This window comes from Colletotrichum aenigma (genome assembly GCF_013390185.1).
Source record: "Colletotrichum aenigma strain Cg56 chromosome Unknown KSG_Cg56_contig03, whole genome shotgun sequence".
Classification (NCBI taxonomy): Eukaryota; Fungi; Ascomycota; class Sordariomycetes; order Glomerellales; family Glomerellaceae; genus Colletotrichum; species Colletotrichum aenigma.
The window spans coordinates 6554088-6567247 of record NW_023500909.1 but is presented as its reverse complement, the minus strand read 5'-3'; the positions used below and the strand labels follow the sequence as shown (position 1 = coordinate 6567247).

The 13160-nt window shown below is 54.2% G+C and overlaps 2 protein-coding genes across 2 annotated transcripts; both read right to left on the bottom strand.

Annotated features, from left to right (window-relative positions):
* Positions 1 to 5718: 5718 nt before the first annotated feature.
* On the bottom strand, positions 5719 to 6797 carry CGCA056_v005752 (uncharacterized protein; the record flags this gene model as incomplete). Its single annotated transcript, XM_037321003.1, has 2 exons — positions 5719 to 6097; positions 6148 to 6797. 2 exons carry the CDS (start codon positions 6795 to 6797, stop codon positions 5719 to 5721), a joined length of 1029 nt encoding a protein of 342 aa, XP_037180976.1.
* Positions 6798 to 10771: 3974 nt separating this feature from the next.
* mgtA (GDP-mannose-dependent alpha-mannosyltransferase) lies at positions 10772 to 12337 on the bottom strand (the record flags this gene model as incomplete). The annotated part of the gene is made up of 1 exon (XM_037321002.1): positions 10772 to 12337. One exon carries the CDS (start codon positions 12335 to 12337, stop codon positions 10772 to 10774), a length of 1566 nt encoding a protein of 521 aa, XP_037180975.1.
* Between the last annotated feature and the right edge of the window lie 823 nt (positions 12338 to 13160).

Below are 13160 nucleotides of genomic sequence, written 5' to 3'. Positions count from 1 at the left end.
ACAGCATCCTCCTTGCCTCGGGAGAGGGTATTTGGGGCTTCATTCCCAGGGTTTCGCTGCTGCTGCGTCTGATGTTATGCCACGGCGGCTTTGCCATTGGGTCAAGTCTCTTGGAGCAAGTCTTCAGGCATGTGCGATGAGTGCGTTGGCGACAAAAGGCGTGGACAGGCGTTCCCTGCTAGAAACGAGCATCATTCATGCGCCCGGGTAAGCATTGAGAGTTCTGAGCGCAGCAGATTACCACCGACGTGGAACCGGCGTCTAGCAACCGCTTGGCCGCATGAAATTCGCTGGATATGGTCGGTATTGTGATGCATTTGGGCAGTTTCAGGACTCCCTCCGGGGTACGGAAGAGAGGGAGTTTGGTCGAACACGGCGGCTCAAATGAGTGAGAGATGAGCCACAGTTGACCCCTTCAAACCAACCCGCGCTTCAAACCACGTGTCCGAGCCGCTGCGACGTGAAGATTCAAGCCACATTGTGGCTGCGGCGGCTCAGGGCCTCGGAACCGACCGATGTATTCGATACTCAAAACTATGACGTCACGGCCCATTTGCTAGGACGGCGCCAAGTGGATGTCTTCTGTTGTTTTGTTCGCCTCGTTATGTTTCTGGTGGTGTTGATATTGATCCTGAAAAACTTTGCTCCAATCGCCGATTCAAACAACATTGAGGTTGCCAAGTTACTTCGTCTGCAGACCGGAAAACTGGATCGAGATGACTTGGCGTTGCATCGTCAGGTTCGTCAATCCGCAACTCCACCTTCTCCAGGATACCCTTCGTCTGATGATGTCCGTGAGGCTTTCCGAGATGCCCTTGATGCCCGACAGGACATGGTGATACCGAGGCCTCCCGCTAGCCCCAGCGGACAATGGAGAGAGAAAACAGGTTCGATACCGCCGTGACTAGTAAATCGTCTTAAAATTCATCAATATACACCAACCAGCCAACCGCTAGCGCCTGTCATGGGCATCTTCATGTATGTTGTGATGGTCCAAACTTGATAGAAGGTAGCTGCCAGCTCAGAGTATGTGCGGGTTATTTGAGTGCAGCTTACCTATCGCATTCTTGCATTCTTGCAAGGGGGTGGGCGGGAAGATTCATGCAATCGCACTGGCCGAGTCAGATGTTAATCATGATGTTGCCGCACGTCGACTTCAGATGAGCTTTGTCAGCACAGCTTGTGATAGAGGATTGCATATCAAGTCCTTCAACGTCGCAATTTGTAGGATAGGGCGGAGGTTTACTGATATTCCGGGTGTGATTGGGGCTTGATATGATGTCCTTAGTGAGATCAAAGAATAAATTACAACAAAAGTCTTTATCAGCGTCAAGACGCCTGATGGCGAAGCATCTCTTCCTACGCCAGCTTCCTATCTTAGATTGAGCAGTTACAAATACTCTAGTTTATGGATTAACCAACAGATGATCACATTTCTTTGCGGCCGATCTTACATCGAACATTCAGGTAACTATTCCGAAGCGCAGCCTTTTGAGGGGTCACTTAAACCGTAGGTTTTTCTGCTTTTCACATAGCACCAACAAAAGTTCGAGCACGACATTCCTCGGATTGATTAGCTTTATGAGTAGTATGCGCCATGATCATCATTTCAACTAGCAGACGAGGTATCGTTAAGGACTTTCAGCACCGAGAATCACATTGTCTATTCACTTTGGTGTCGGTATCCCTTAGTACACTGTTTCTATTTCGTGTCCTTAGTGAAGCCTATGAACTGTCTAACGCCGCATTAAAGAAAGCGCCGCATCAGCTGTGGACTTAGGCCCAGCCCTGGAGATTAAAATACCAAAAGCATCAGAGATGCCGAGACTGTAGCCTTTAGGATATTTTGAGATAGCTGATGGGCACTGCTCTCATGTCAAGAAGATGCTTCGCTTTAACAGGGTACGAAGAAATGATTTCCATCAGCAACCTTTCCCCCACCCCCCCTACGTCACGATGTCTTTCAAAGCCAATCAGGCTAGCTGATCTAGGCCAGCGTGTATCTTAATGCAATTATTCAAGGAAAGCAAGATGATGAGGTTCCGCTTCCATCAGCCGTGAGAGTGCAATCATGTGAGATTTTCCTTCATGCCGGCTTTACTTGCCACGATCTCGATCCCAGCATACCTATGATATTGAAGTACTCTAGCGGCGAGCTTCAAGAACCTCGATCTCAGTCGATGGCCTCTCACTCGTTCTCACACTTTCAGCCCTCTTTCTCGCAGTGAAGCATCTCCGGTAGAGTCCTGCCTGAGGGGGCCATAATCACTAGAGCCGAGGTTGATCTGGGCTTAATCCAGAAAAGGTCACAACGGGGTTTGTCATCGATCTATTATCCTCCTCGAAGCTTGACTCCCGTTGAATTATTTCTGGATAGATACGAGTGCAAGAATGGGCACGCTTTGGTGGAGTCAGGCCGGAATTGGTGTTGTCACTGCCACAGCTATGTCTCGTGTCAGGAGAGTTTTGTTGAACGACTTTTGCAAAGTAGCTCATGGTGAAGATGAGACAGAGCGTCTTTGACTCTGTGGTATGTCCGTGTCAATTATGTTGATGACTTCAAGGCCGTTGCAAAAGAATCTTTGAGCCGGGTTATCCAAAACATTGGCTTGAACCATTTGGTACGCATTTCTGGCTGACGATTCAAGTTCAAATTGATTGCCAGCGTTGCGAAAGACTTGTTCAAAGGGGAGTAGCCTGTCTGGTCTGGCTGGACCCCGGTCTCAAATCTATCCAAATAACCATCTCATGATAAAAAGATTTTATAACTAGATGTTCACTCAACGCAGTTTCTACAGCGTTAACAAAACTGAGGGTAATGCAGACATTAAAGGGAATGCGTTGCTACAGGGGCAAGCCATCCATAATGAAACAGGAAAAAAAAAAAGAACAAACAGCAAAAAGAGGACTGCTGGTCAATCGCGTACGGGAATTGAGCCCGACGTGGGGGTCGAACCCACAACCTTGAGATTAAGAGTCTCACGCTCTACCGATTGAGCTAGCCGGGCGATTGGAAACCCAGCTTGAAGTCTTGGTTGGTGACGACGAACCGGCGTGGAGACGATCATAGCGGGAGGGACGCTGAAGTTGTGGTGGTGGAGCACGGGAACCCACATGGTGAGCGAAGGGCCCAAGTCTGGTTGAGACATAGCGTTTCGACCCGCCTTTGGTTTTGTGGTATTGTGTTAAGATTGAAAAAAGGTCGAATGAGACGGTTGGGCTTTGAAGATGGCTGGGTATGCCGGGATCGGGCTGTGCATTAGGCAGTCTATCAGCAGCTTTGATTATGGCTGCCAACCGCAGTCATCGTAGAGTGAGGCACAAGCATTGAAAATCACAAGGTGTGTCAAATCAGAGCAAATTCTTTTCTTGTTGCGTTTTTAACTTGAACTACTCTGGTTGGTCGTTCATGACCAAGCGTTGCTGGTGCTGTTCTGCTGACTGCAACGGCTTAGAAGGACGGCACTCATCGCATTTCAAGCGCCCTCGAAATGCCTCCGTGTACGGAACAATAAGCATTTTCATGAGTCGTTCAAGAGGGAGAGGTAATGTGAAAGTATCCATGATTTATGATTTCAAATATGCTCCCAGCAACACATCATGAATAGGTCTCGTTATTGAGATGACTCCGCCTTCCTATCTCCAGTGGACATGCAAATGGGGTGCCTGATTTCGAGTTCTACGATTGAGTGCTGTATGAAGATCAAATTCAATGTGTTTATGTGTAAAGACCGAAGATGTAAGGCTTGATGTTTGGATCATCAGCCATGTTCTTACCCCGTAACATAACTCTACAACCTACCATACATAAAATACTTGCTTCCTTTTCGGAATATTACGCTTTTCGCAATCAAATGGGCTCGTAGACCCGGTCCTCATAGTCCTCGAGTATGAAGCCTACCGATCTGATCAAAGTTGGGGAGGAGATCAACGCAAAAATGTGTCCTTCTCTCCGTTGATCATGATGTTGGAAGACAGATTCTAAGAATGGGCTCCTAAGGATGTTAGAAACGTAACCATGAAATACAAAGAAGATTATTCCATCGAACACTGCATATATAAAATGTTTTCTAACCGTTACTTTCCGTGTTCCAAAAGTCCAGAGGCACTCAGCGGACGACTTCACGCCGCCTCCCCCGGGACTGCCGGCCATTATACGGTACCCGGCAGCCTCCGGACTTTACTCCGGCCACACCGGGATACTCTACCTCCCGCAACCGCTTCGCCGCTTCGTACTCTCATGGTATGAATCACGTGTACTCCGTCTCACAGGACAGACCTAGAAAGCCGAATATATCCGCCGCAAACCCCGACAGAGATGGACCTAGTCCAGGACCTGCTTGTGATCAACCCCCTGATCAAGAGCTTATATGCCGCCCACGATGGAGATAATTCAGCTCAGGGGCTCAGGCCCCTCAATGGGTAGGACGCCAAAGGTGCTAAAGCCATCATTGATGATCATCATGTGGATTCGCGGAGTCTAACCAGACGAGAATTCCCCGAGCTCAGCATCCCTCCTATCCCATGTCCCCATCGCCATCCCAAAATAGCTAACCCTCCGACCACCTCCAACTAAAACTAAATCGATCCCTCCTAACGCCTATCCCGCCGCTCAGCAAACGCCGACGGACAATCCAACCCAAACTATTCTCCATACTTCACAATAAAGTAACCAGCCAAACAACCTGCTATCCTCAAGGGGGATGGGGTATGAAGCTTTATGAAAGATGGGCAGACGGAACTCTGTAGAGTTTAGCTATCCCCGCCGATTGAACAGAGCTCTGCCGCAGAGCGAGACCCTATTCGCTGAACGTTGGGAGTTTGCCCTTCTTTGCGGGAGCTACTTTTCACTCGCTTTTGGACGGCGGCGGGCTCGGTATCGCGGCGCGGTGGCCTCGGGGTCCCGTCGCCGACGCACCCGTGATGTCCACTTTCCAGCAGCGCCCCGTGGATTTGAGAAGTTCTCTCAAACATGGTGGGTGGGTGGCCTAACCGAAGCTGGGCGGTACACATCTTACCCGTCCTAGCGACACCAACATCTCGACAAATCTGCCGCTAGCCGGAAGGCCCATGGCCCTGACTGACCGCTTCGCGCCGTGAGAGAGACAGAGACGGCAACAGGTGCCGTATCAATCGCCAACACAATCCCAGCATCGCCGACCAATCGAAGAGGCGCCGCGACGACTTTCCTCTTTTCACCAGCCACACGTGGCGGGTGTCATCCCATCAATCCCTCCCCTCCATCCACACTGACGGATCGCCGTGACGTCGTATTTGCCCGCACCCTTGCTGAAACTTTCCCCGAAACTGTAACATGTCGCACAACAGCCGCAGACTCGACTACCTCCCAAAACGTGCCCAGGGCCTTTCACGCGTACGCAGTAGTCTCGGCAAACGAAGGAGTCGAGGAACAGGTGAAGCAGCCTTCACTAGGTGGTGGATATTGTTTCTATAGCGAGGTAAATGAACATCCAACTATTTACGATAGATAGGGTGCTGCCCGACGGTGGGTGAAGGGAGCGAAGTGAAGATGATAAAAAAAAAAAAAGTAATTTGACGCTGCTGCTCGATGCTGATGCCCCTGCCGCCATGGGCGAGATCCTGGTCCAATCATACAACCCCGGTTCTCCCGCTAACTGCGTATCCTCCTCTTTGATACCACTACCATTTCCTACAGTCCGCTTTTGGCTCTTTCGAAGAGATTCGGCGGTAAGTCTCTTATATACGCTTAGCGGTGTCGCCGGCGACGGCCCTTCGTCTCCTGTAGCTGTCGGCGTAGCCAATACGCTCGTAGGTGCCGAATCCGTAGAAAGCCAGTCCGATCACTAGCCAGGTGCCAGTGACGATGAGTCCAACAGGGAAAATCATGAGTTGGACGCCGGGAAGCACAAAGGCGACGGTTCCGTTCTTGAGGCCTGCAACCATGTCGTCGACGGCGGCCTGGGCCATGGCAACGTCGGAGCGGACGATTTCCTTGGAGAAGACACCGGTGATGAAAGATGCCTCGTTCGATGAAACATTTGTGCTGACAGACTGCCCGGCGGCGTTGACACCGGTGAGAGTGAGGGTCGGCATGACGAGTGACTCAAGTTGAGACCTATTCATGTTAGCAAAGCACGATTCCACGAGGGCAGCGAATAAACGTACATAGACATGGGCGCAACCATTCTGCTCTGGTCAATCTGACCGACGAACAGATACGACTGCAGGGCCTGGGGTGTGACGACACGCTTCTGCAGACCGGTCCAGGGGACTTCAAAGGTCACGTCGCGTGCCATGTCGCGGCGGACGGAGGCCGTTCCAGCAATCTTGTTCGCGCTGACGGGCGACACGGAAGCGCCGTTGAAGGAGAGGCCGACCTGGATATTTTGCGGCGGGATGCCGGAAAAGGCACCGACAGGATCGGAGACCTTGAACAGGCGCAAGTCGGCCTCGAAAACTCCCGTCTTCGCATCCAGACTCGGGAGGTTGTAGCAGATGCAGGTTCCTGACGGGTTCGACGCAGCATCGAGATGCGAGAGTGCTGAAGTGCAAGCGGCCGAAGTTTCCGTCTCCCATGCCGTCATGTTGATGGAGCCATCGGCATTAACCTTGACCTCGAGGGCGTTGGGAACCCATTCGGCGTTGATGTCCATACTCTGGCGCTTCTCGATGTACCGGTTTGCGACATCCTCGTAGTTTCGTTCCAGCACGTCGACAGCCCTAACCTCAATCTTGGGATCCATAGCCAGCGGACGGATCTCGGCGCACGCGCTGGAGGCCAGCGCGGCGGTGGTGACGGCCACCTTCCAGAACATGGTTGATCGTGATTTCGTGTAGTAGTTTAGAAAAGTAAGCTTAGATGGCGGGTGGCGATCGGGGTGGGATCGTATTAATTGATTGATGAGATTCGGAGCCGAGGAAAGGTGGATCTGGCTGCTAATGTCGGTATGGCGTGGCCAAGGTCTAATTACAAAGTCGGGTCCCGGCCGGCGGCGAAGCGAAGCGAATTGAAAAAAGACGAAGCTACGAAAGAGCGTAAATGAAGTCCACTACCTCGGCTGCCCGGGTGGAGCTGAGCTGATCGATTGATGAAGAGTTGAAGAGAAAGCGGTAGCCGGTGGTTTTGAATTGACGTTAGCGACGGTAATCGAATCGAGACGAGTCGTCGTACACGGAGGCGGCGTCGAGTCGGATCGATGTTCAAAAAGGGCGTGGGGAATCCGACGGCGAGGAAGGGAAAAGAAGAGAAGGTGAAAAAAGGGACCTGCCCGTGATAGGGGAGGATTGCAGTAGTTTGCTGGCTTAGCTGTACTCGGGTTGGTCGCGCGATGGTCAGTCAGGACGACTCGACTCGGAAAGGCGCAGGAGAGAAGAGTCGAGCAGTGGGAGGGGTGGCGAGGATACAATAAGGGCGGAGATTAAACGTCGATAAACGGGCAGGGCACAGCAGGGCTGGGCCTTTGACAAACAGGAGACGTGTGGGAGGAATTGTGTCATGCAGCGACCATCGTGGTGCCTGACAAGACGGGCAATGGCCTGACACGGTGCGATCCACAGGCCAAGTAGCAGGGCTGAGGGGGTGGTTTGGGTTCGAGGATGGGATCGAGGGGTCAGGTCGACGGGGTGGGATGGAGAGAGGGACGCGAGGCCGTGGCTTGTGAGAGGAAGAGTCCTGGCCTGGAGGAGTTGGTGGTGATGGGTAGAGTACAAAGAGCGCAGAGCAGAGACTCAGACAGTGGCGGGGTGGTGGTAATCGGACCAGGATTGCTGGGGGTCCGGGAGGATCTGAGGCGTGATGTGACTGAAGAAGCAGGGAGGGCACAGTAAGAGTGGGTGGTACGGGATAAGGACGAGGGTGACCTGTGCCGTAAACCGTCTGGTTGTGTTTGCGAAGCTGGACGAGTGGGAAACCGAGTGCGTGGTCTGTGGTTTTGTGAGACGGCAAATGCAACGAGAGACGCGCAGGGACTCTAGAGGTTGTGGGAAACGTGGTAGTGGATGAGGGACGAGCGGCCTTGTTTCCTGTGGATTTCGGTTGATTTGGTGGTTCGTCACTGGAGACGGAGACGTTGATGCGAGTTCGAGTTTGCTTGTTGACGATGACGGTGAGCAGCAGAGTCGTAGTGAACGAGTCGTAGTGAACGATGCCAAGTTCAAGTCGAGAGGCGCCGAGGGCAGGGCGATGAGGGAGAAAAGGGCGGCTTGGCTGGTGGAGGGACGGGAAGCGATGGAGACTCTGCGAGGTAAGTCGAGGTAAGGTTAGCCGGGGAAGGCGAGGCTAGAGCCGTTTGGGGATAGCGTACCGTGTGTGAGGGAAGGAATAAGCATGGAAGGGGCGTTCTGGTGCCTGCTTTCCCCCTTTGGATCCCCCTTCCCCCTTCCCCTTCCTGTTCAGTTCTTCCGGATAGGCAACGGGCAGGAGCTTGGCATAGGGAAGTCGGCACACTTTCCCTACAGAATACAGACAGATGACTGGATGCAATGCAATTGGATAGGTACATACACAATACATGCAACAATGCACTACACAGCATCCGTAATCCAGAATTATGAATGGCCACTACAACTCTGCAGACCCAGAACCAGACCACAGGAAGAGTACGGACTGGCCGCCAGATGGACACCACTCTCCCCCCTCCGTCGCCATCGACCACTCACGACAGTGCCACGGCCACCCTCCGCCGCAGAAAGGTTTGCCTGGCGTGCGCTGTGCCTGAGCCTCGTGAGCCTATCCCTTCAACCAGCCCATGGCATTGTCGGATCGACTGGCGATGGAACAAGCGTCGTTCGAGGAAGGGGCAGGGTCGGGCGCTGAAGCAGTTTCTGGCCGAAGCGACCCTTTCATTGGATGGCCTCAAGCCGTGAATGGATCCACTGGGATCTCAGGTGTGGGGCATCTGATCAGGGGTATCGATACTTAGTCTTATGCATAAACATACACCAAAGCACAAGTACTTGTGATTCTACGGGCACTCAGCGCAGCTATCGCCCAGCACGCAAGAAACTGCCAACGGCCAGCCAAGGGATTGGCTCTCCAGAAAATCAACCACCCAGAAAAATCCACGAAAAAGAAAGCAGAGAGAGACCCAGATCACCAAGTGGCACAAGACAAGTCACCATGCTACTGCAAGGGAGGGTGCTCCTCGGCGCCAACAGCCACCGGTTTTAGGTTTCCAAGCCGCACTGCATGTCCGATCCGCCAATGACGACGCACACAATCGGGTAGAGGCCTCAGCGGTGTGGCGACGGCGCCTGCGAATGTCTCTCTCTGTTCTCGCAGGAGCAATTGCAATGGCAATGACTGAATCAGTGGTCATATCCGAGGCTGACTTGCTGACCTCATAAGCTAGAAAGGCAGCTCGAGAGATCAACCCACAACAGTCCGTGGTGGCCGCATCATCGTCCCTTTCCCCCAGCCGTCAAAACTGACAAACCACCGGTAATCAATCACTCATCCTTATCCAGTGCCACCCGCCGACGAGCCCCGCACTGCAGAGCTGAGAGAGGCTCACAGAATCAAACCTCTTGCTGCCGCGCGCGGCGCCTGCAGGCAGCGGCCCTTGTCTCAGGTGAAACGGAGGACCAGGGCGAACCAGGCAAGCCAGGCCTGCTGCTCCTCGTGTGAACGGGCCCATCTGCTGCTCAAGATGCCTGCTTGAGATGCCCGGACATGACTGCTGCAGATTGAGGACCCACTCTAGACGCCCCGACGCGCTGTGAGTGGACCACGACCAAGAACTGCGTCTGGACTCGCGCCTCTTCCGAGGGCCAAGGAGAAAGAGAAACGGTCGCACCAGCCACAGACGCCTCGGATTACCTCATCAACAGCCGGTCTCCAGCCACACACACGTTGGGTGCTTCCTCATCAACCCTCGTTCAGTTCTTCACGTTTCGCATCCTGACCGCCATCCCCTGCTTTTCCATTTTAACCTCCTGTCACCAAAAGCTTGGCCTCTTCTCGTCTGAACCCTGGCTTGTCCGGCTCGTCAATTTCAATTGTCCACGTCGCTGCGCCCATTGGACCGTTGGCGCATGCCCATGATGATATGGACCCCTGACCAGCAAGATGCAGCCAACGTCTGTGAATTTCAATCGGTCGATCGTACTTAATCAAAAACATTCATACCCCCCCACGATCCGTCGACATCTGCCGAACGAACAACCAAATACCAAAAAAAAAAGACGACTTCAACGCCCACGAGAGACAGCGAGAGCGAAAACACCATCACCAACACAAATACCGGGCCACCGCCAGCGTCCGGCCCGCCCGCGAAACATCGTCACACAGCTGGGTCCGTTGGTGCGACCTGTTTCGGGATCCCGGTGCCGCCTCGCGAACTGCTCTCATCGCGGCTCCTGCTCCCACCTTCCGGCCTTCTGAGCGCTACAGCCAACCCTGACGATAGCGATAGTCGTCGCATTAAGGTGGCAGTACCGTCACCTGCCGGCGGCCCTCTGCACAGTTGCAACCGTTGCATTCTCGGTGCCTCACGGATCTACAATGACGCGGCCAGCAAGGGGAACTGGCTGTCACGGCAAGCGCCGGTGACACTGTCACTTGTCAACTTGAACGAGAACGGAGTTTGTTGAAGCTTCGTTAATTCATTCTGACTGACTGACCGCCAGGGGCTTATTCGCTAAAAAAATGCAGTCCCATCTCACGCTACCCAAACATTCGCCAAACACCGGCACCAAGCCACAATCCTGCGACATACGCAATCGCCCTATCTCCCCGGAATGAACGCCAAACCCTTTGCCGCCTTTGAGCTTCCTTCATCACCTCCTCCAATCATGCCGTTGTTTGCGCCGAGACTTGCGGCAGCTTGCTCTTGAACCACAGCATGGCCTCTGTGAAGGCCAGGTAGATTCCCGTGAGGCACCAGCAAATCATGACAACGGAGAACCCGCCGGCCAGCTTGGCGTCCACTATCCTTCCAACGAGGACGTCTCGGAGGGCGCTGTTCATGAGTAGCCAACTGTACATTGGAATCAGCTGGCTAATTGCGTTGGACGCCGAACACTGGTGGACAAGTTGAGCCCGCTCCCGCTCCCGCTCCTGGATCGTGTCCGCCATCCGCCATGCCACCTGGTTGTTGATCTTGTCCCAGGACGCCTGGCAGGCCACGTCCCGCGCCTGTGTGGCCATGTTCTGACGGCAGTCCCTATCTTTGGCGAGGTACATGACCTTATCGACGAAGCCGTCGAGGTCGTCGGGAGGCACGAGGTATCCGCAGCGACCGTGTTGGATGATATCACTCGGACCGCCCTCGTCTCTGGCCACGACCGGCACACCCGATGCCATGGACTCAAGGACGACGAGGCCGAACGTCTCGGTAACGGAGCAGTGGAGGAAGATGTCGCCGGAGGCGTAGGCGGTGGCGAGGTCGTCGCCGGTCTTGAACCCGGCGAAGATGACCTTGCCCTGCTCCCGCAGCGGGTCGAACATCTCGTGCACCTCGCGCTCGACGTCGGGGTTGCGGTTGCCGCCAACAACATACAGCTTGAACGCCAGACCGCGGGCGTCTAGCTCTTTGACGGTCTTGGCCAGGAAGCCGAACCCCTTTTCGCCGGCCACTCTGGATACGCAGATGAGAATGATCTCCCCATTGGGCGCAATCCCCCTGCGCAGGGCCTCGCTCCGCATCTCCGGCCGGAAGAGCTCCGTGTTGACGCCGCGTTGCAGGAGCTCCATCTTGGAGGCCTGCACGCCCTGGGCCTCGAGATATCTCTGCACGAAGCGCGAGGGGTAGAAAACGGTCTTGATGGACTCGTGCCTGAACAGGAACGACTGAACCATAGAGAAGGCGAAGACGGCAAACGTGCTGAACGGGTGGGGGAAGAGGATGGCGCAGTAGCCAGCCAGGTCGGTCTGAAAGTTGCAGATGACGGGCACACGCTTCTCCCTCGGCTGTTGCTGGAGCTGCAGCATCACCTGGAAGCCCAGCGATGCGGGCGAGGCCAGGTATATCAGGTCGGGCGGGGTGTCTGAGCCGAAGGTCCGCGAGAAGAGGGCGGAGACGCGAACGGGGTAGACGACGGAGAGCTCGGGGTTGAAGGGCAGCGGGTAGCCCTGGAGGCGGACCTCAAGCTGAGTGTCTGCTGTTGTTACTGTTGGTGAAAATGTGTTGTGCTTGGTGTGGTTGTGCGGCGCGACGACGGCGACGAGTGCGCCCTGGGAGCGCAGGTGCTCGACGAGCATCAGGGTTGTCCTGCTGACGCCGTTGACGGGGCCGAAGGACTCTGTGCAGAGCAAGATGCGCTTCCCGCGTAACGACGGCGGGAAGACGGCGTTATCGTGATGCGGGTATCGTGGCATGATGCCGTGAGCTTGGGGGAGAAGGGGTTGTCGTTCCATGACGGCCGGTGAGAGCGCATACACTCTTGCAAAAGTCAGTCTCGGGGTGTGAGCTTCAATCTACTCTGAATGCTTACCAGAAGTTGTCTCAAGCCTTTCCCGCTAAAGATTTCAAGCCGCAAAGCTCCTGAAGGGTTCTCGTGAAGAATTCGAAAGGGTTCACACAGTTTGGAGGCAGAACATGAATCGAGCTCCAAAAACGCGACGGCCACACGCCTCGGGCGTTTGGCTCCATGATATCTGCGCAACGAGACATGACAAGCAGCAAAAGGCTAGATTGCAATTGCCATGACTTGGGAAGAGTCCCCGTGATGTGCGGTGTCGGAGGGGCGCCACGAGGTTCGCAGATTTGCATTCCGCATTCCTCGACGGCGCACCTCAGCCTGTAAATGCAGCTCCTCAGGCCACATGGGGAGCTTCGATGGCCTGCAGTGACGCTGCTGCAGTGGTGGGGGCGGGGCACTCGCTGCGAGCAGCGCTGTCTTAGCGTGTCCAAGGTTGTGTCTGCAGGGTCCAGAAGCCAATTCCGGGCTGCAAGGTATCTGAGTTGAGTGATGAAAGCGGCCATCGATCATGACGAGCAACCAACCAACCAACCAACCAATCTTTGTACACGCTTCACGCTGCCATGGACTTGATTTGCATTTCCTATTATCGATATATGGCGTTTCTATTCGTGTCGATTGCCACTTTCACGTGGAACTGGCTCTTCACTCTGCCCACTGGTTGACAGAACGGTACATACATCAACATCTTCTCCCATCAGCATCATCATGTCGGGATATGTCGCCTTCTCGCGATCTCAGGCGTAACCAAAAAGAGT